General features: G+C 30.3%; 1 protein-coding gene across 2 annotated transcripts in view; it reads right to left on the minus strand.

Annotated features, from left to right (window-relative positions):
* Nucleotides 1-4,288: 4,288 nt before the first annotated feature.
* LOC131841026 (uncharacterized) overlaps nt 4,289-24,560 on the minus strand; it is a 29,579-nt gene continuing 9,307 nt past the window's right edge. Inside the window, exons 2-6 of one of the 2 annotated variants that reach the window (XM_059189269.1) lie at nt 15,986-16,211; nt 14,586-14,698; nt 11,394-11,525; nt 5,996-6,068; nt 4,289-4,474 (exon numbers count right to left, since the gene is read on the minus strand). In XM_059189269.1, the coding sequence (XP_059045252.1) occupies nt 4,378-4,474; nt 5,996-6,068; nt 11,394-11,525; nt 14,586-14,698; nt 15,986-16,211 (641 nt within the window). In that variant the 3' untranslated portion in view covers nt 4,289-4,377. Of the gene's footprint in view, nt 4,475-5,933; nt 6,069-11,393; nt 11,526-14,585; nt 14,699-15,985; nt 16,212-24,560 lie in introns of those variants that run through there. The other variant, XM_059189261.1, reaches the window with a different exon arrangement.

Below are 24,560 nucleotides of genomic sequence, written 5' to 3' on the forward strand. Positions count from 1 at the left end.
CACCGGAATGCAGCTCGTAAATGATCTAATGAGGAGCTGAGATTAAAGATGCCTCATATTAGCCATGCAGATGGATTTTTAATATTCATAGTCAGAAGTACATATTGCTTCTATAAGACAATATGTTTTATAAAAGTAGATTGCTTGTATTTTGAATTTTGGACTTACAGAAGATGAGTCAGTCAGTCAAGACTCATCGCTTTGTAATATCTATAGGTAGGCATAGATTAAATTTTGCACATTCAGATTCACAGCATATCTATGTATTTTTCTGTATATAACACTTATGCATAAGTGGATATAGGTATGTACTACATATTTTTTATTGGGCGGTTTGGGTTATTGTCACGTGCGTTGACTAGCACTGCAACCTACATAGATCTATTGTGCTAGCCCTTTTTTCAGAGTTCGCTGCCTAGACCCAACAGGGACAACAATTGAAGGATATTCTTAGGATTGATGGTTTTTATCTCCTCAGTATAGAGTGTAAACTTTCTAAAGGAGATATTTCGTTTATGCATGAGTGGGCTACAACCACATAAGATGTGCATTGGATTTTCCTTTTCGGCTTGGCCAATCTACAGATTTTTGTTGTGCACATGCATAAATTTGCCAAATATGTAGCCTGTACATATGTATGTACATATTACAAACACAGTACTAACATTTCGTAATATCCCGAGACATACAAAAATACCTTTCAAATTACTCTCCAATTCAATGACTATTATGGATGATTGTCACGCAATGAGGATGTGTTGTTCGGTTTCTGTCTATGGCCTATTGATAGGTAATTGACTGCAATTGATGTAGGTGGCCCGCAGTTTGAGATCTATTCGTGGAAAATAATTTAAGTACTATCGTACTTGTACAGCGGACAATCTTCACACTAAGTTATCTATATTATAACAAGAGATATACAACACTCCACCTGCTTAGAATATTCTTAAACCAATAGCAAGACCACAGATAATATAATATTACATAGCAAGACTATTAAAATTAATGATCATTTCACACTAATATTTTATAACTATGTACGAAATTTAGTGTTCACTTTAATCTAGAGCAACACTGTTCATGTACAATTCGCTGCAACGTACGCGTCGCACTCATTCTGAAGAATACTTCCAGATGTAGTTGAAACAATTGTAGCTAAAGACGAAAACATTGCAAGTTTATTAAATTCGCATACATACATACATACATAGTTATAAAGTAGCGATCATGTGGTAGATATTATAAAATCATATGATTGAAATATAAATTGTAGATTATCTTATGTTAGTTTTTATGCAATGTTCTATCTATAGAATATTTGATAAGGCAATTACTCTTTTTTATTTGTATAGGTACTATCTGATCCGGCAGAAGTCGTTCTGCGTGGAAAAACAGGTTTATAAGGCAATTTAGGTTTCTAAGTTAATCAGGAACATGTTTAAATATCCACACAAATTTCTATCAAATCGGTTCAGCTACGAGTTAATAATAAACAAACACATACGTACAGAAAAAAAATATATTTAAGATAATACGCTAAGCCAATAATTTGCGAACTATCAAACGAATAATACTAATAACAGAAAGGTTAATCATATATGATGTGTACTTTCATTTCGTTAAGCTACACATCGAGTCAATGTAGCGTAGAATTACGAGTTTCCTGTTCATTTTCCTTATTTACGCAGCGAGCATCCGTGGCTGAGCTTACACAAATAATATTTATGTGGTACGATTTTGTATTATTTGTTGTATTTAAATATGGGGTGCGGATGAATTGACCCGTAATTATATAAGGTAATGATTTTTTTATTAATTTTATTAGTTTCTCTATTGTATTTATTATCCCACTTTTTTATATTTTTTTTATGATAATATTAACTAGAACTTCAGCCGCGATTTGATATGGCCAAAGTTTTAATTGTTTGTCAATATGTTTGTAAATACGTATGAATGCAAATGTTTATATTAAGCGGTGAATCGAACCTGCGATCATCGGAAGTAAGACGGTAGCAATGCCAAGACTTCCGAGGCCGTCATATGAGTACTGTCTATTTATGTATTCATGATTCATAGTATAATTAGACGTACTGACAGCAGTATATGGTGTACGTGGTGATGAAGTCAACACTGCCCCATATTCGAACTCACGACAATTGCGGTACCAATCAGGGTAACGACTTTCTTGGTAACATATTAACTCTTTATTCTATATAGAAAGGTTACCCTTACAGAACAAGACATGTAAATTTTTGCGATCTGTAGGTATTGGAGAGCAAAAATTTCTGGTAAGTGGACACCTTTCTAGTAATATATTATGTCTGATGACTCTTCACGCTGTTCTCCCTAAAAATCATATGGTATCTCATTATGATGAATTGATTGACTTCAACAAACACTAACCTGACTGACTTCACCCTCATACTATAGTTTACTAATGGTACCTCACTAGCAAATACCATTAGCGCAAACGGAAGCACCAATCAAATTCTGTCGATTGATCAGATCTTGTATTATTTAAAATACAAGATCTGACCAATCGACTATTTAAAATGACGATACGGTCTAATATTTTCTTATATACTTTTCTTCATGAAATGAAACGTTATTCGTTGATGTAGTTCATTGCTTGTTATTTGTGTAATTAATTCTCATACATATTTGTGAAGTACAGGAAGGCTGAAGATGGAGAACATCCTATAACAGTTACATATATAGAAGTACTACCTACCTCAAATATTGAGAGAAAAGGTAATTGTTCAGTGGATGAGATAAAATTATCTATGTAGCAAAACTAAATAATATTCAGCTGATAGTGTTTTTTTTATTTCTGTAGCAACCCGTAGAAATGGATTCCGAATAGGAGAGCTATACCCAACTTTGATTATGTTATGGTTTATAGCTGTTCTATGTAGGTAGAGGTAGCAGGTATCTACTTGCATGGGCCATACTCTCACGGCTTATATTTTGTTTTCAGAAGTAATTATACTTACATAATCATTATATGCTCATGTACAGCAAAGGAATTTAGGTAAAATTATCATTGTTTAGAATTTCCACGCACTATTAACTTTGATTACCACATTGACAACAATTTGTTGTTTAGCACTAGATAAGCAAGCACATTATTGCCTTCAATCTGATTTTGAGAATAACTGCTCCAAAACTTAATTAACTATATAATAGAAATGAATACCTATACTAAATCCTAATAGAAATGACAGTTGGAGTAAAAAAGTTAATTTTATGAGATCCTTTATGCGATTTTGTTTTACTTACGTATGATATATGTTTTAAAAGGGTTTCTATACATACAATAACATACAACAAATCAGCAATACAATATTATTAGTTTCAGAAATATTTGCGATGCTTAATCATTACAAGTATTCATACATAGTTGATAATTTTAATGACATGTCATATTGACTTCATATAATCCAAGTATAGAGATAATTAAATTACTTCATTATATACAAATGAAAACAATTTTAGTATAGTTAAAGTAAAAAAAAACAGCAAGAAAAATACACTTACGAATTACGAATAACTTTCAAATTCGAGTAGGTTTAACAATTTGAGATAATTTGAATGTTAACTTTGTGTTATCTGTTTAATTTTATTTAATTGTTCTGAAAATGTTTTATTTATATTCGCAGCATAATTATAGAAATATCCAAGTTACATATAACATTACAACACTTCAAAATATATATATAGCAGGTTTATAAACCATTCGGTAACTACATATTTTGAACCAAGATAGTCGAAAGAAACTTCAAAATGTTGACAATACCTAGAAAAGATGCATTTTTTAATTTATGCATTAATATTTGACTAGTAACAGAGATAAAATAGGTACGTACTATCTCAAGTAACTTATATCTACCTAATACAAATAAATAAGTCTTATACTAAGTTAATACATAGTTATCTAACCATTGACGTATGTTTATTAGAACACAGTTTTACATTAGTTTTATTAAAAAGAGAGGAGATTTAAGAAATTTTTTTTGTTACATTTTCACATCCAATTTTCAAATCTTATATGATCGATGTACATTTCAGAAATGTAACATTTACAAATCACAATATTCCTGTAAAGCTAATATGATATCTGGCAATGTTACATGGTCGTACATCAAATTGAAATTTGGATGTTCACTACGTATTTTCACTTGGGGTGGCCTAATAGAATGTTTCTTGTCGGTGGACAAACTAATTTCTGTATTGAAATTACCGCCCATTGGCGTATAAGTGAGTGTAACACGTCGATTTAAGTCGGTAGGATGTTCAGATGGTATTCTAACATATGGGGAGTGGATTAAATTTGGCAAGGTATATGCTCTATGCTGTACGAAGGGAGGGTTGGCTAGTCTACCGTCCGAGGCCGGTCCACAGCAAGCCAGGGTCGTGGTGGTTTGCTCCCGGGTACCCGCCGTCCGCCTCCACGAACGATCTGCGGTTGTAAGATCTACGTACAACAATATTTTAGACAATATCTATATGAATAAATGGTATTAAGTTATAAAGGATTTGGTAAAATATCTTGGTAATGGAACACTGGTTTTTGTATTAATATATATATACCTATTACATTCATAGCAGCAATATTCATATAATAAATATGTATGTAGCATTATTGACTCAATAACTTACTACATATATTGTGATATTAGTAATATTACTGTGTAGTAATAAAAATATAATAGGTTAATATACACAAGTCAATAGGTACCCTATATGAAATGATTCACTGATGAAAATGATGCACAAACAAAAACAATAATTCTATTATATTTTTTTTATTTGGATTAAATATAAATATCAACTTAGAATGCGTACCTGAAGATATTTATTGATTAAGTTAACCTTATCACATGACACAGTTTGAATCCGCAAAGTCGTCTCATTAAATTAACATGCAATATTTATAATACAGAATTATTAAAAAAGGGAAAAATAACTTCATCTAATTAATCATGTATATAATTTCATTTCATACAGTATTTTAGTTTTAATTAACCTTCATTAAATGAAAAATGTTATAGTACATCTATTTATAATCTGATTTGCGCTAGCATATTACCCAGATGGATATTTGGCTGAATTTATTATATGTATAAGTGCTCCTGACTAATGTACAAGTATCTATGTTCTTTATCTTATTAATCTGAGTAGAGTATATCGTTGTTACATAAATGAACAAGTTCAAATAAATGAAATCTGTATTAGCTCACGTCTGAATTTTACGGGAATATTAAAGAGATCTCAAATATTATAGTATTGTACAATGAACCCACAGAACTTGCTTGTGCGATGTGTTTAATATCTTAAAATTGAAATACAAGACATATAGAGTAATTCGGCCCTGATGTATAGTTCTTACATTGCAGAGGGCAATGAATTGGTTTCCTATTTATTTTGTATTATCTTAATATATATAGAGATAGTTTTTATGTCTATATTCCGAGATTTACTATTATTTTATGTGCATTTCAGTGCAGATTTTAGTCAGCTCAATTTTTAATAGGCAATAGTCATATGTGGCGAAATGGGTTAAAGGCGACTCGTATTTATTGATAAACTTTATAATGTGTCTCTATCTACTTCTATTGCTGTTATAGGTGATATTATAGCTGACAACAACAAATTTTATATACAAGATAGTTAACAACCCCTTTCAGATCATTCAATTTTATGTTTTGAAACTCTGGTATTGAATAAAAAATCCCCCTAAAAAAAGTCCGTGTTAGTTGTCGTAACAGACCACTTTGTAACGAAACCATTTCCTATTTGGTATTTTTATTTTCTTTAGTTGAACTTCATTTCCCCAACTCCAAATTTTTCCCTCCCATCAGTCCCTACAATATTTGTTTCTGTCGAATTTCCCCGTACGCCACAAAATCCTACAAAGTTTAGGGTGAAATGTCTACTAAGACTACGCGGTGTCTAGTAGTTAGTGTTGTAAAATATTGATGTCATGTCAGCCCACCTGATATTTCCAGTAGGACGCAGTGGTCGTAGAGCATGCAGCCTCCTCATACCAGTGCCACCTCCACCACCACCTGGGAATAAAAAAATTGGTTACTTTCCATAATTTTTTTTCTTTATGTTATGGACAAACAAGCTGACGTATCTGATGGTAAACGGTAACCATAGCCTATTTCATGCAGAGCACTACGGATATCACGTTATGTGACAACCGCAATTGTATCGCGTCTAAGCGTCGCCAGTCCAGACGACTAAGATCTCATGCCTCTAAACGTGTAATTTCATATATAGTTACTACACTTATATATTATCTGTATTCTAATTGCCTGTAACTACATTTATCTCAACAATATTGGAATTCAAAACTACTGGATTAATTGGAATGAAATTTTGTACATTGGTATACATATAATACCGTAATAAAATAACATGCAGTTTATCTTTAATTAAATGCAATGAGTATGCCTGCTCTAATCAACCAATCAACATTATAAGTATACATATATGATCTTGAGCATAATTTGAGATTTAAAATTAAAATCTTGTTACTAGGTCGAAATAATGAAATATCAGAATATTATTTGAAAATTCGGACACTCTAATCGTCATTATTCATATGAGATGAATACAATATCTGTCTATCTGTCTATGATAATATAACAAAGAAAGGACTGCTTGGACCAGCCATATTTAAGTACTTATATATATAAAGGTGGCACCATTAAAAATTTTATCCAATTTGTCAAGATTTTAAGAACACAATTTATATTTTAAAATATGAAAACAGCTCAGCATAATATAATCCTTATTGCAAAAACATCTAATCTGTTTATAATTGAGGCAAAAGTACACGGAACGCAGTCAAGTGATGATGATAAAATTTAAATTAAAACGGAACCGTCTCTTAGAATTAAATTTTCCCGCTTCCTTCTGAACGTGTAGGAAGGTCTTAAATGGACCTAATTGGTACGCACGCATCGTACAGTTCAATGATAGCATTAAAGGTCACTTACATCATATTACTGTCGGATGGCCCGACCCTTTGTGGAGGATTGTCAAGTTCTATCAAGATTTTATGCGATTTGATTTGATGAGCCGATTCGGACATAATTTTATTGGGTCAGACAACTTCGTGGCATTTTGTTAGTCATTGCTTTTTGTTACAAATATTTTAAAGACTTCTTATTTACTTTAGTATTTTAATTCCTTAACCTTTTTGAACATCTTATAGTCTTCTTTGTAATTTCTATTTACGAATAAATAGTACTCATACCTATTGTTTTAGATTGACCTATTTATGACTGAGTGGGTGAAAATCGGCAGGCTTATACCCGTAATTTTATTATTTTCTAAATTGTGAGACTATAAATTAATAAATATAATTTAAGATCAGATAAAGACAAAAAGTTATATTGTGAAAGTTGTCGTTTCTAGTACCCCCGAGGAATACATATTTATTAAAGCTGCATTTAATGATCGCATAAATTATAGCATCTATTTTTAATAGAAAGTGTTAATTTTTGTCTTCATTATATTAGTTTACCTGGTTAATAGTTATTTATGGTTTGCATATAAAGCTAAGACTATGTCATTAATTTTTACTCATACCACAGATAACATAATATTACATACTAATACTAAAAGTACCTACATACTGTAACACTGTCATAATCTCCTTATAATATGGAAATATAATTACACAAAAAATGTAAAGCAGTATGCATTACATTTTATGCATTAAAATTACTGTGATTTAACATTGAACATTGAAAATTGTCGTAATCATCACGCTTCATGTGCAATAAATACAATTGGCTCGGTAATTACGATTTGCTACGTTTAAAAATACGTTAACAAACATTTTACACAATTTAATGACCGAACTCTAGACTCGAAGATTGCGGGGCTAAATTATAATTGTATGTTTAGTACCTATTTATATATGTGTATGTATATCTTCATATATACTAAAAATTAAAAAGAAAGATATAAGTATTGAGTAAATGGCGTATAATCGTGGAGCCAGATCTACTGAACTAAATTTATAAGCCTACCTTATTATAGTAAGTAGGTATCTTTTTTTTACAGGATATCTAATAAAATTTAATAATTCTTTAAAATACGTAGAGAGCGATAAATTGCAAATATGGGAGTCAGTTAATGTATATATATTTTTTTAAAATAATTTAGTTGAGTAAATACACTTACAGATTTAGAATTCTAGATACTTATGTTAAAATATTATAGAAAAGCAACGAATAATCTTAATAAAAGCTTTATTCTTCAGCCTCGGTGGTTTTAGCACACTGCTTTACTTTTAATGGTCCCAGGTTCGAATTCTCGTCTAGTATAAACATTTGTAATCATAAGTATGATTGTTTCTATCGGTTTGGGTGGTCTCTACGTATATTATGCATGTAATAAAAAAATGTATTAATGCATTTATATCAGTTGTTTAGTGGGTACAAGAAAACACAAGCTCCGCTTTTCTTGGGATGGCATTATGTTAATTATCCGTTGTATACTTTCACCTAAAACAGTTCATGTGCAGATAGAATGCACTTGTATTTATATTATTGATTACAAACAAACGGTAGATACCCAACAACAACAACAAATAACCAATACTGAACACAAAGTATACAATTGCATTTTTAACTTTAGTAACTCCATAGCCTATAACTGCATCTGTTCGTCCCACGTTCAATAACAAAGTTTAATTAGTTATTTGTCTGTTTGTCACAATCGCCAGGGACGGGAGTTGTGAACACTGGTACAGTATATTACAATGCATTAAAAAGTAACCGTATTAGTTCACAATCTATAGGGATTTCATTATGGCGTCACACAAGTTGTTCTAACAACATGAACGCATTAGGAAAGTTTGTAATGACTAGACAATAAGTCGAGAGTAGAACATCTCAATGGGGATATGTGATGGGCAGATCGAGTCCTCCATAGGTATTCTATTTTTGTTTTGAATGTGTCGACGCGTAGGTACTAAGACTTAAATCTAATTATGAAACGAAAATTGTAATATTATAAGATTAATTTGTTTAAAATGTTTATTTTTATTTACGAAGATAGCAGGTTTTTATACACAATATAAATTTTAAAATGTCCTTTTTGTGTTCCTGCAAATCTTTCTTTCTTTTTTATTTTCTTGGCAGGATACATAATTTTTCGATTTATCAATATTACCTCTGTAATTACTATAATGTTTAAAATTATTTAAATATTCTATAATAGTTAAAAGCTACATCGAATATGAAGTGAAAAAAGCAAAACATTGGTATGCATTATTGTCCGAAATACCGCTATCCGTGTACATACGTTTGCAATAACAATGAAAATTAAATAAATTCCGTAACCAACTGAAATGTTAGTGGAATTTAATTAGCTTCTATAAATACGATAGGTATCATTGATCTGTGGTTAATCGTTATGCGGTTTAGCCTGAAATAGTTTAATATTTTGAATGATTGGTTTTAACATGTAAAACACAACTTTTGATAATATCAGCATCGATTAAAACCCTCTCAATTTATATGACGTAGGTATCATTTTGTGTGAGTGGAACAAGTTTAAATCTATCCTAATATTATAAAGCTGTTTATTTCTTTTGTTGTTGTTTTACTGTTACATAGCCCAATAGTCAAGGAACATAGTATATAACATCACGCTACGACTAATTTTGACAGCCATGAGAATATTTATTTTACTTTTATTTTTTTCTATGTTACCTCAATGGTAAAATTGTCATCTATATACAATACATAACCTAATCTTTTTAATAATTATAATCATTATGTACCTACCATATGTAAATAGGTATATAGGATATAGCATCACAGATTAAACTTTGTTAAATATTTTAGTTTATATATAAAATCATAGAAAAAGAGTTATATCACTAATATGTTCCCCAATGATAAAATGTAGCAACATACACGTATATACAATGTGTTAAACAGGCAGCGTCCTACAGCGAGTGAATGCAAAAGTTTTGTAATACAAGTGTCATTCTCTCATTGCGTTTTATCTGAGACTAGTTAGTGAGTTACCTATTACTTTAAATGTCACATTTTGCAGTGTATGCCGTAACGAAAGAATACACACTATAACTGAATTTATTAAATAATTATCATATTAGACACTAATATTTAAGTAAATAAGTAAGTAGTGAAATATGTTTTTAAGAAGATACCAGGCATTAGAACTTAAGGTGAATATCGTACCAGTTCAATAGAAGGATCATTCGAAATAAAATCCTATACAAAACGACGTAGTGATTTAGCTACTAAATTTAAATATACCACCAATATTTAAATTTAGCCAGAGGCATTATCACCTGTCGGTATACTGGTGAAAACAGCACCTGAGATGCCCACATTTGGGTGGGTATTTTTTAATTTAATGTGATAGGGTGTTCTCTAAACTACCACCATCTCTTGAATATTAGTCATCGATGTTTCCTACACCCTAATCTTAAAACTTCACTTTAATTTTACTGATGATGGTTTATTTTTAGTATCAAATTATGTTTTGTATGCAGAGTATTGTGTTAATAATAAACTAAAATCTTATGGGAATAAATACTCCATGAATAATAATGGAAAAATTAATTTCCAATTTTATAAGGCAATATCAGAAATGAATAAATTGTATTTAAAAAAAAACTATATGCCACAGCAAAATGAGGCGTTTGTCATTTATTGAACTGAATGAAAGACTAGAGACTTCTTTGTGTTGAGCAAATATCAAGACAGAGGCTTCCGCCCTGCTCATAGTGATAGTTGTGGGTTGAAGTTAGAAAAAAGGAAGCTATACCTACTGCTTCTCTTTGAAACTCTTTAAATCAGTTAAGACCATTTGTAGACCTTTTTACACCTTTTAGTGTACAAATTACTAATTAGTACTAAAATACGGCTATTCTAAATAATGTATGTTGCTATGTAGGAGTGAGCAGTGACCCGTACAATACTCTCATCAGGTACCTAATCACTGGAACTGCTAAACATCAACTTCAAAAGTAGGTACCATTAATACTTCATACGATACTACCGATCCACCCCGGCTTTGCGTAGTTGCAATCAATGCTACGTATCTTTCTTTCATGAAAGTAATTTTAACATCGGTTCATTATTATTTGATTTTATTAATTTCAAACAAAAAATATCTTTTCAATTTAGGTATATAAATACATTAAACAAGGTTCTATTGTTAAAATCATAGGTTGCTGAATGTTTCTAATTGATGATGATGATTCGGCACATATATAGGTAATAGAATTAATATACAATATTAAAATAGAAATTCTGTTATTTCCCGCACTCAAACTATTAGATGTTTCCTTAGAAATAAATAAATATATGTAAGTAAAGAAGTAGGTACATTACCAGCAGATGGTGCCTGGACCACAGTCGGAGGATCTTGGAACAGCGTAGACCGTTGCTGCGGTGAAAGCGAGGCGAGCGTCTCCAAATTGTCACGTAGAGAGTCGAAGAAGGAGCCTACGTCGTTAAGGACACCTGCAGATTGCACTAATATGAAAACTACTGGCGTGTATAATAAGCTTAGTTAAAAAAATATTCCTATTTTCAGATACTTTCGCATTTTTTATACTATTCATATTTTTTTATAAATTCTCATACCTATTTATATTATTTATATTTTTCTAATTACATTATAATTTTTTAGTATTTATAAATATTTGGTGCTCTAATCTGTAACCCCAATTACAATAACACCAGTTCCTTTAAAATTTACTTATTTTCTATTGTTATAATACAGTTTTTAATTCACTCTCGCGGTCATAGTTAAAAATCAGTGTTTTGTTCATTGAATGTTTCTCTACACCTAGTTCTTTTGTATTATTACGGTGCACACATATGCAGATTTACTCATATTCAATTGTATGGTATTTATATGTGTGTACTAAGATACAAATAAAAAATATTATCTAAGTATTATGGGTATTGTCGTAGGGCGGTAGATAGAGTGTCGACTTAGAAATGAAATTGTGAAAACTCAATAAGTAGGCAGAGAATTTGAGAACTTCATTAGTTGAATATTTATACGTTTGTAAAATCCGAACGGATCAGTTGTAAAAGGAATACAAATCCACATAATTTCGCATAAATTTGTCATTATTAATGGATATTAATTCGCTATTAGTACATTACTTTGAATAAATATTGTATTCAGGTTTAATTAAACTTAGATGTGTCTAAAAATTCAGAGGACATGTCAAAAAAGTACTGTTGAATATTAAAATACCAATTACATTCATTCCCTACGCCTGTGTGGGTAGTCGCCGCCCGCGGATGCTTCATTCCTATTCATATTATCATTAATTGATCGACTGTATTCTAAATTCAAATAAAAACGCACTTTCTTTTTACAATTGGTACAAAATGTATTTTTATTACGCGCTGATTTTAATATTTTATACGCATACTTACCTACCACCTATTCTGTGTTCTACAAAGTGTGAAAATGTTTTGATTCAAATGTATGAATACAGATTTCTATTAAAATAATTTTCAAGTATTTTATGATTGAATGTATCTTCTTAAATTTATTGTAGCAGTTTAAAAATCTTAACCTTTCCATGATGGGATTTTAAGTTTTGTATTATTTCTGCCTTTATGTGAAAAAGCCAGCATAATCACTGACAGAACACGAAAGGTTTTTCTTCAAACAATTAAAAATATGTTGATTTCATATAATTTCGAAATTTGTACATTAAGCATATTGTATAGTATATGCAACATAACATGTTATTAATTCCTGCAACTTTTAAGCTTCTCTATGCGACTTTTTGGATGTTTAACAGGGATTAAAATTGGTTTGTGTGCTCCTCTATCCCAAATACTACTTATACGCTAAATGTCATGATTAATGATTAAGGCGTGAAAGTGTAACAAACAAACAAACTTTTGTATTTATATTGTTAGAGTTGTTAGTCAGACAAATATTATGTGGTCCTCAGTTAGATATCTACACTAATAAGTATTTATTCTCGTGAAAACAAGCAAAAACCTTATAAGATGATGGTAAACAAGACTGTAAATATAACTCTATGGATTCATATAAGCCATTTACAGACTACTGGAAATGGCCTAAATGAGAATCTGAATAACTTGCCAAATTCCTACTTCCTTTTTATGATCATATAAAAACATATTAGTATTACTTCATTTACATATACTCATGAGTTATAATTCTACATTATGTTAGGGGTATTTTTTTTTCAATGGGTGACAATGGCATGTTTCACCCACCTGTTCTAATGGTATTCCCTGGAGGGTCACCATTAAAGAATGAAAGGATGAGAATGAAGTTAGATCACTTATAGCCCATCGTGATGAATGCACTAGGGATTAACCACGATGGTTTGTAGGAGGAGCTTTTCATCATGGTCCAGCTTGGTAGGTTTCGTCAGTCTCTTTGCTGTACCAATTACATAATACAAGATATTTCGATGGAAATAAACATTGTATTTATTATAAACAATTTTTAGTTTTAAAAACAAGATTCACTAATTCCGCCTAAATAGATTAGAAGGCTTAATTGTAATCTGCAAATAACGACTCTACTTTTGTGTATCGTTTTCTAAATTTAGAAATATTAAAAAAAACGAACACAAATAATATGTTTTCATAATTAGAGTTATGTCAATTTCTAACTAGATTTTTTGAAAGCTTTCGATATTTGAAATTCATACTTACATATCCATATTAATATTATAAATGCGTAAGTGCCTTTGCCTGTTTGTTTGTTATCTCTTTATGGCAAATTTCTGAAAGGATCTTAATAAAATTTGTCATGAAGATAGACTGTACCACAAGGACGGACATAGGCTGTCTTTCATCTCAAAGAAGCAGATAAAGTAGCAGAAAAGTGTCATTACTTCATAATAATATCTAGATTAGATGATTTTGACTTTTTCACGCTTAAATGGCTGTATAGAATCTATTAAAATTTAGTACAAAGATAGATCTTATATGGATTAAAATTTTTAATACTCGTTATAATACTGTCGAATTCGTGCTACTAATACTGCGAAGTTGTTAATAGGTCTGGAATCCAAGTTGACCAGGCGACAGTGACGTAAATAGATTAGGCATCATTACTGGGAGGGATAGTACAAGTATATACACACAAATCTTTAGTGTGGGCAGACTGACAACTCGTGGTTAGCAATAAAACGAGGAAGTACGCTAATCTACCACTGTATACACTTACAGCACTAAAACAGAGCGTTCCTTGCATTTGTAGAATACCAACCTGCGATTTCCGTGTATTACGTAATATATTTATTTGCTTATTGTTACCCGTGACTTCGTAATTATGTCTGTCTGTTATCTTTTAACTACTAAACGACTAAACACATCCTAATGGAATTTGGGCATGATGATAGATTGTAATAAGAGGACGGATACAGCCTATCTTTTAATATAAATAAATAACCCGGAAGGGGTAGTAAATATGGCATGAAAGTATAGACGTAGTCGGGTAGAAGGCAGTAAGGAGAAAGAGGTGGGAATAGTGTTGATGTGTAAAGTGTTTGCCTCGGCGTTGCTTACCGACGCCGACATACGGCGTGACTGCCTTACCGAGCGCCGGCGTAGGCTGGCGTCTCCGGCGGCCCGAGTTCAGCGCAGTCGCTACCGCAGACCTTTTCTCGGACCCCATTCGCCTGAGAATAATTATTTGTTATTAGATTAACTAATAAGTTGACGGAACACCTGATTATTGATGGCCTATACAAATAAATTACTATGACCATTACGTCCACCTCTCATACATGCGCCTGGTAATCTCACTACCATCTCACATTTTAAACGAAATATTAAAGAAATGGCAAGTTGATATGACGATAATAAAAAAAAAAAAAAAAAATTACCAATATTATAAACGCGAAAATTTATCAAATATTACTTAATATGTAAGTATAGGTAGAGAGAAGTACCTAAGTAGTACACCAAATATTTTATAAAGGAAGTTTTTTTCGGACTATTCTAATGCTGTTGGCCGCAGCTGGCCTTTACAGCCTCACCGGACGATAGAGGGCGAGTGCGAATGGCACTCCAAACCCGCGGAAGGACTTATGGAGCGGCTAAAGGCCAACTCCCGCCTGACGGATACAACTTTAGTCTGAGGGCACCACTAGGGATTCGAACCTCGGCTCAGGCTGTCGTAATATCGATCCCCGTTTGAATTGGATCTATCGGAGGGGATAAAGTAAGTAGTAGTATCGAATTGAATTGGCAAAAAATGAATGATACAATACCTGATGAACTTATACAATAGGCCATTACGGTCTTGGAAATGTTTGTTAATTTTTACTTACTAATTTCTAAAAAAACCTTTAACATGTGTCTTCTGTTTAATAAAATGTTGCATTAGTGATGCATGAATGTTGTAACTAAATATTATAAACGCGAAAGTTTGTGAGTATGGCTGGATGTTTGCTACTCTTTCACGCAAAAACTACTAACGGATTTTCATGAAACTTTAAAATAATACAGTCTATACATTAGAATAACACGTAGGCTATAATTTAAAAAGATATTATATAAAATGGGCGTGTAATATAATGATAAATTTCAAGTAAGTGTGATGCAGACGAAGTTGCGCGGGTTAGTTAGTGTCAAATATAATTAAATATTACTTAATATATATATACATAAGTATAGGTAGAGCTGTTCCGATACGAGTAAATACGAAGTAAGTAGTAAGTATTCGACACCAAATATTTTTTAAAGTAAGTATCGAATCGAATTGTCACAACAATGTAGGAAAATATAGCTGATGACTTTAAAGAAAAGGTTATTAACGTCCTGGTAATGTCTGTTAATTTTTACTTCCTAATTTCAAATTTTTTTAAACCTGACCAATAACATGTATTTTTGTTTAATAAAATGTTGTATTCGTGATGCATTAATGTTGTAACTAAATATTATAAAAAAAATATAACACTAACCTTATATCGTCGTCGACATAATTTTTCAAATAATCTTTGTTTTCATAGTTTCTAAGAGCTTGTGAGTGTGGTTCCAGGTTGGCAGCACCGATGTCGAGTTCAATACGAGGAGCACGGTCCCAGCGGTTATGGGGCCCCAGTCCGATGAATGGCTTATCAGCCAGGAGCCGCAGGAGATCCAGACTTTCACTTCTATAGTCTCGCTGAGCCGTCACGACTGTTGTACCTTAATAATAATAATAATAATCATCATCTCAGGACAATTCACACAGCACCATCTAGACCCAAGTTAAGCTACCAAAATCTTGTGTTAGGGGTACTAAATAACTGATACAAATACTTAGATAGGTTTTTTCATAAATACATACATATTATACATAGAAAATACCCAGACTGATACAAACAACCATATTCATGAATACAAATGTTCGTACCGTGCGAGGAATCGAACCCGCGACTGTCGGAAGTGTGCTAAATCGCTAGACCACTGAGGCAGTGTGGTATAAAATGTATTTTTTTTTTATTAAAATCATTTATAAATATACCTATTGCTTTTCTCTATCTAAGTAAGAAAAATGCAAACTCTATGCTTCCTTTTATGATAAACGTCAGATACGTAACGTCTAGTTTATATCATAGGAGATATGTAGGAACCGTTTATTCTTTGAATATATACACATTATTTTTTTATGATGTTCTGTCTGTAATGTCTAATATAATCAAATATTACTCAATATAAATCTTGTCCTTACCTACTCTAATATTATAAATGTGGAAATAGGGATGTTTGTTACGCTTTTACGCAGAAACTACTGAACCGATCATCATGAAATTTTATACACATGTTCTTGGAGGTATTGGAATAAACATAGGATACCTACTTTTTATTAAAAAAAACATGCAAACGAAGTCGCGGGTATAAACTAGTAATATTATAAACTCGAAAGTTTGTGAGTATAGATGGATGTATTTTATTCTTTCACGCAAAAGCTATTGAACGGATTTTGATGAAAAATTACAGTAATATAGTTTATACAACAAAATAATATATAGGCTAAAAATTTCACGCCGGAAAAACCGCGGGCATTGGTAGTATGTTAATAAATAGAATAATGGTTTTATTAGTATATTTTTTTTCAGGTATTGTTACAAATACAGTAGTGTTATTTCTTTATGAATGACATTGGATAATATGTCAAGTAGATATATAAAATCAAATTTAATTTAATCAATATATGTGTGCTTACCTACGTATTTCAAGAATTAATTAAATAAAGCTAGCTGATATAAATTTTATAATATACTTTACATAGATATCTATTAAATTTCTTGTACCTACATATTTTTGACAAGTACTCGTAAGTCACAAGGGTTTTAACAAATTTTTATGGTCAAATGTTTATCATTCATATACTCTGTAATATCCTATTTCAACAAGAGCTATCTTTACATTCTGTTACTTAATTAAAATCAAAATGGCGGAAATTACACGGCTACACTTGTGACTCCCAACAATAATAAGAGAAAATTGTAACATTTCATAATTGTTATTTGCTCGTTATATTAATGACACATTTTGGTAATATCTAAATTGTTATAAAGTGGCAAAGCGTGTTTCCCACAAATAAAGAGTACAGACCTCCATTTATAAAAGCATTAGAATTCATATCTGTATTCCCTGATGTGTAGACAGTGTGCTACATATTATATGTACATATATATGGCAAGGCAAAGTAAGTATTTGTCATCTTTACATTCAACAAAATTATAACCAACCGAATTACTAGCTGACCCGGCAAACATAGTTTAGCTTCTAGGCTCCATGTGTCCAACGTTTAAAATTCCAATTATATAGGTTAAATATATAGGTATGATAATTTTCTCTACCTATTTCAGCATCCAAACAGCTTTCTTTGCAAGCAGTGTTTTAGTTAAAGGGTGAAATGAGGGAGTGAAGTTACAGTATAAGAAACATAACATTTTAGTCATTAGGAATGACAACGTATGAGTCGAGTCATGGGCATCATTAGACAATGTGATGTTGTAGTGCTATTTATATTTAGGCAACGATTATTACTTACAATCAGGCTATCAGCTTTTTTGCTATTCTAATTGCATAAAAAACATAATTGCAAGTTTAATTTAATTATTAGTCCTGTAATTGACTGTATAATTGAAGAACAAAGATTGGATCTTGTTTGTAATGAGAATTTATATCAACTAGGTTATGTAAATTACCACGAAATGAAATAAATAAATAAGCGGTAACATGGTACCTACGTCAAAATTATGCGCCGGTATCTATTGTATCTACATAATAATATCTACCTATATGTTCGATAAATGGATTACAACTTTTGGCACTCACGTATAATAATGAAAAGTATTTTACTTGTTGACCCATTCTAAAAAGCTATCGACAAATTCAATATTAATATACTCGTTTTTAAAACAATATATCCATGACATTGTATTGTATTGTATAAATAACTACTTGCTATTTCAACCGCCTTCGATTGATAGTAGGTTTTGAATTCGTATTTTCTTTATTATCCTGTAGTTTATAAAATAAATATTTAATGACTATAATAGAATAATAATTAAATATTGCTATAGAAAATAATTTATTTTACTAGTATTGTAGTTATAAGGTGTTTACATGTTTTTAGATTCGACCTACTTAGTGTCTAATTAAGAAGAAAAGTTTCTAGTTGTTTTCCAGTATCTGTAAATTAGTAAAATGTTCGCTTCAATGTTCGTTGTGTAGTTTAATATCCAGTGTATATCTTCATATTAACATTTTTAAAACTATTTTGTATATTAACATTCCAATGACAATTTGATGCGTGAGAGAGAAGGATATGATGCAGATAAAACATTTATCTACTTATCTTATTGGCAGTTAAGTAGTCAAAGATGCCGGCCAACCTTTTAGGATCTTCTTATTATATGGATGTACTGAATATTATAGTTTTAGTCTTATGCGTAGGAGTAATCGTGTAGGATAATGACGTGTTTGACCTCTGGTCGTACATGGGAGAAATGGATATCGTAAGTAATACACATGAAACCCTTGGGTTTACCCTCAAATGAAAAATTTAAAACATCTCTCACAACTAATAGTAATACTTAACTATAAGACTTATAATAGAAAATATTAGATGGTAGTTACGTATAACACCTATTAATAACACTCTAATAAATATAGGCGATTGAGATTTACGACAGTCAAACGAATTATGTAGGTATTGAATTTTGAAGTTTAAGATTAATCAAAGTACGAACAATAAATAGATTTGTGCTCTCTTTGTGTAAATGTACTTACAGCCATGACAAACATAATTGGAATATTTTTATTTTAATTAGTTTAAAACATATGAGTACACTGTTCTTAAACCTTAAGTTGATTTTCTGTACTTAAATTACTTACTTAATAAAATAGTTTATTTCAATAGAATCCGTTTGTAGGATAAAGCAACTATTATTACTATTATATTTTTTCGTAAAGACAGTAAACGGACTTTTTACAGTAGTATTTGTGGTTATTGTTTATTATCGAGTATATCTGTTGTAATTATTGTCAATGGGCGTAACATACTCTGTCAGTGTACCGATTGAGAATCTGTACTCTAAATAGGCGGGACCCGTAAAAATTTGATTTGTAGTATAAATTTATTTTAAATATGTAAATATACAGGACAATTGTATAGTATTTTACTCTATACATTCTGTATTGTTTGCTGATTTTTTTAATAATCACATATTATGGTGGGTTTTCAACTGTTGTCTGTTGTAAGTAATCGAAATATTCTCTTTTTGTTAGTATTAACTTGCGTCCTTCATGTGTCCTATTACATTTTAGGTGATGCGTACAGTGATATTTCATTTCTCATATTCTCGATGAAGGGATCATATTAAAATATCACCAAGTCATAAGGATACAGATTGATCCAACCCTTGTCATCGTAAGCGATTGGCTTCCTATTATTATTGTCTGGAGAAAACAGTTTTTTGATGATATGTCTAAATCATAGGCAGCATTTCTTAGCTTGCTAAAGGAAGTAGAGCCCTCTAGTAGAAACGTTTAAAAAGTAAATTTTGATAGAGTTGATCTCACATTAAATTTATTAAGCACTTGTGATTATGCTTAATCGCAAATCGGTCTTGCCATGTGAATTATTTTTAGTAGTGTAGTGCGTAATTATTGATTAATTTAGAATAAATCCCGCAGTAAAAATCAAGGAGCGAGTGGGCGCTCTCAAAAGAAAAAGAATTTAAAATGGTAATGCTGCCGCTATAATTTATCATATATATAATATTATTATTAGTTATATTATGTACTATATATTATTTATTGACTAAAAAATATCACTATCCAATGATCCTATTATATTAAAGTAGCTAAAACCTATGAATTTGTGTACCGTTTATGATATAAAAGATCGCCTAGGTATATAATATATATATATATATATAATATAATACATAAATAAGGAGATACCCTGTGTCAACGAACTCTGTTGTATGATTGTGACATATTGATTGACCGGGACAATGTATAATCTATATCTTTCTTCATTGCAAATATCCAATAACTTTATAACAATACATTTAATTAACAAGAGGGGAGAGAAACGTATACGTACTTTGTATTTTGTATTAAATTTCAAAACTACAATATTAAATAATAAGGAAGTATGTGTATTCACATTATAGTAAGCAGATTAATTAATGTGGGAATTTAATATGTAACACCTTATAAGTTGCTTACAGAGCTTTTATTAATTAAGGGACTAATAAAATATAGAAATTAGATGACTTCAAATATCAAAATTATCAAGGAAGATAACAACTTCATTAATTTTGCCTCCTGAACATTTGTTTTACAATATTAAAATATATTTGTTACATAAATTGTCTTTAGAAAGTTTACTCAACATTTCACTGTTGTCAGAAGTCCTGTTTTAAAGAAATATTAGAAAATTAATTATTTTTTTCTTGAAACTTAAACTTTATTTAAATATTATATTACGTACAAATTAAAAAATAGCTTTGGTAATTAAATATTTTCTATTTTAATAAGATATATTAATATTTTCTAAGTAATAGGTAGTCGAATTGCCTTTTCCGTGCTGTGTGGTGTTGGATGGAAACGTGAACGTAGCAACAATGGTTAATTTAAAGAATATCAAAATAAACTGTATTTTTAAAATTTCTATTGGTATTTTCACACAAAAATGTAACACATATTCACAAAAAAATCTTAAGACTATTTTTTGTATCTCTAGATTTTTATCGAAACTTATTTATAGAATGAATATATATATATATATATATATATATTATATTCTTTATTAATAATACAACATTTATGTCCCATTTAGAGATTCTTGATAGACGTAAAGCTACCTAATGGTAGTAACCATGTATCTAACTAATAAACAAACACTCACAATTATAATACAAATAAGGATAGTACCAATCTATCATATACCTATAAATAACTAACAAATCGCTCCTTTATTGAGATAAAGAAACATTTAATTACTCACGTGCTAGGTAAGTAATGACCATGTTTATCGAGTCACGGCCATTACACAAACACACAAAACATTTAATTTTGTGTGGCCTGAAATAAATATGTAATACTGAAGGTACTCTATATATATGTGATTTGTGTGACCAGAAAAACTTATAACTATTACGTATTAAGTATAATAAAATCGTATGTATGTATATAACATTTCATTCGTGTTACTTATATGCATCATTATCTGTTTAATGATATGTGTCTAAATCGGTAAAAAAATACTAGCAATATCTACTAATATTAGCAAGACGAAGCTTTTAATGTTTGTATAAAAAACTTGATAAATATCTTTCACTATTTTATTACAGGATGGCAATGTTAATATATACATAATATATATAAAACTGACAGTTATTAACACTCGGGCGAAACCGGGGCGAGCCACTAGTGTGTAGTAAAAAGTGTCAAAAGTGGTTCACATTCTTAATTTCTTTTTTATTACTTCAATATTTCATAATACATATGTGTGGTTTACAATATACACATTGAGCTTTGAAAACAAAATTATCTTGGTTTTATTTTACCAATCAGTTGATATACCTACTGATATTTACAAGTAACTACTGCCAAAGTCCAACAAAATAAGGGTTTTCAAAGACAGATTTTTTATTATAATAATTTACTTGTAATGCAATAATATAATGAACCATCGAATATTATGTTTTAAATACATTTTTTAAAGTCAACACAAAAATGGTTGTAGTTATATTTCTATAGTAGACTTCAGTGTGGGAGTTTGTTTGCTACCTTTGCGGTTCAACTAATTTTCAAGATTTCTGCCTTACAAGTAGTACTTGGAACGTAAAAAGCCTTGTTCATATCTTGATTAATTCTGTTTACGGCACGTGCTACATACAATATGAATATTTTATTTTAGTCTATAATTAAATTGTATTCATATATATAAATGATAAAATTCAAATATGATACAAGTTACTATTAAGCAATAATAATAATATACCTTAGATATTCAATGTTATGTTATATTTTAATTGCAGGAGCTGTTATGCCTAAATTACCTATTTAACCTCATAATAACGATTTCATTTACACTATTTTACACGAAGAAAAGATGGTAGCAAATGGTTAATTAAGTACTTTTTATGTTTAGAGCTAATCTCATAGCTATTTACGGTCTTGGGTAGATTTTGCCTCAAATGAAATTTAACATAAACTAATTTACGAATAAAAATATATTTAAGAAAATATTTTATAGTATTACACATTAACGTGTACCTTAACATGTACGTGTGCACCTTCTGAGCTCATTTAAAAGCGTTCATTTCCTTTCTCAGCTTTGACCATAATTGGATTTTCACCAATTTTGGATTTTTAGGAGCTCAAGTTCTGTCGGAAAATTAAATTTGGGTATCTATATATAGTTAATATAAGCTGTTTTCTATTGACTAAGTTTTTTACTTTATTTTTCTATTTTATAATTAATTCTTTACGATAATTGTTTGGATTTACAGCAATATTGAATTTAAGACTATTTTAATTTCGTCTGCAGTAATTTGATTTCAGACATAATTACTAAACTCAATCACGTCTGTAAGTTGATGTTTGTAGGTAAAAATATTTACACATAGACTCTTATTAATAATAATAGGGGACAGGCAATCATAACAATAGACATGGGAAGGGCGCGCCTGGCCTGAAAATAATAACTGAGCATTTAGTGTGAGCAGCGTGGAGGTTTATTTAATTTAATTACTTTACAGGAATTACTTTGAATAAAGCCCGGTTTACACTGTCAGAGTTGCTGGGACTAGCAAGTTAGTGAAGAGACTGTTTACACTTAATTAATAATTTTAAAATCGTTAATTAAATTGAAAACTATCTATGAGAAACATTGAAAGAAACAATCTAAAATTTTAATAATATTAAATTGTTTTTAAGTAATTGCATCTTATCAATCTTTTGATATGACTGGAAGTATCTTTATATACTTAATGTAGATTATATAAGAAACTAACAAATTATAAAGTTCTTTGAATAGTTTTTACAGACATTGTATAGCAATGTCTGTAAAAATATGTGTATAAACACATATAGAAAAGAATAGTGTATTTTATTTATTTTCCAGCATTGAAATGACCTATAGGAAACTTGTCTACAATTTCGGTTGCATTGTAATAGAATCACTGGATTAAAACGTGGTATGGCAATAAGTATGGTTGAAATATACCACTGGATGGGCTGTATTCTAGTCCAGTTTTTAATTTAATTATTTCTAATCAGTTGAAGGCTTCCAATTTCAACTGGGCTGGAATGCTAATGTAGTAATGTAACACTATGTAAACTGGCCCTACGTAACGTAATACGAGAAATTACGCAGTGCTATTAAGTTAAACAGTAATTTTAGTGTGAAATGTTTTATAATCTTTTATAAGATGTATATGGATTTATTACTATACTCTCTCTTCCATCCTAAACATGAATTCAACAGTCAGCTTATATTATCTGAAAATTTATTTTGATTACACCGTTATCTTAATGGAGTAAACAAAATAAAATATCAATTTACAAATAAAAGTGTACTTATAGGTTCTCTGTGTAATTAAAAATAATGTTACATTTGTAAGGACGTAACGTAATATATTTTTTTAATGTAACATTTAATAAACATAGTAGTAAGGCCTCATTCCATAATTCAAGCTCAAGTAGAGAAACCTAATGGAACATATAATATTTCATATCATTCTTGGAATAACCAGGAAACGTATTCCATTTTACACAATATTTATAAAATGTATCAAAAGTAAAGCTTATATTTCATATATCGTTGTATGTTTTCTCTTTTGTTTTTTAATTAACTAATGAATCTGTACGTATATGCAAAGTGGTCATTCATTTCAAGTTTTATAGCTACTTACGTATAGAAATAATTAATTTTGGAATGAAGATCGTCTCTATAAAAGAGTTGATTAAGTTGAACATTTTACAGTTTCAATGTCATTACAAAATATATGTACCTACTAGATT

The sequence above is a fragment of the Achroia grisella genome, unplaced genomic scaffold, assembly GCF_030625045.1.
Source record: "Achroia grisella isolate CSIRO2021 unplaced genomic scaffold, CSIRO_AGI_Agris_v1 utg1063, whole genome shotgun sequence".
NCBI lineage: Eukaryota > Metazoa > Arthropoda > Insecta > Lepidoptera > Pyralidae > Achroia > Achroia grisella.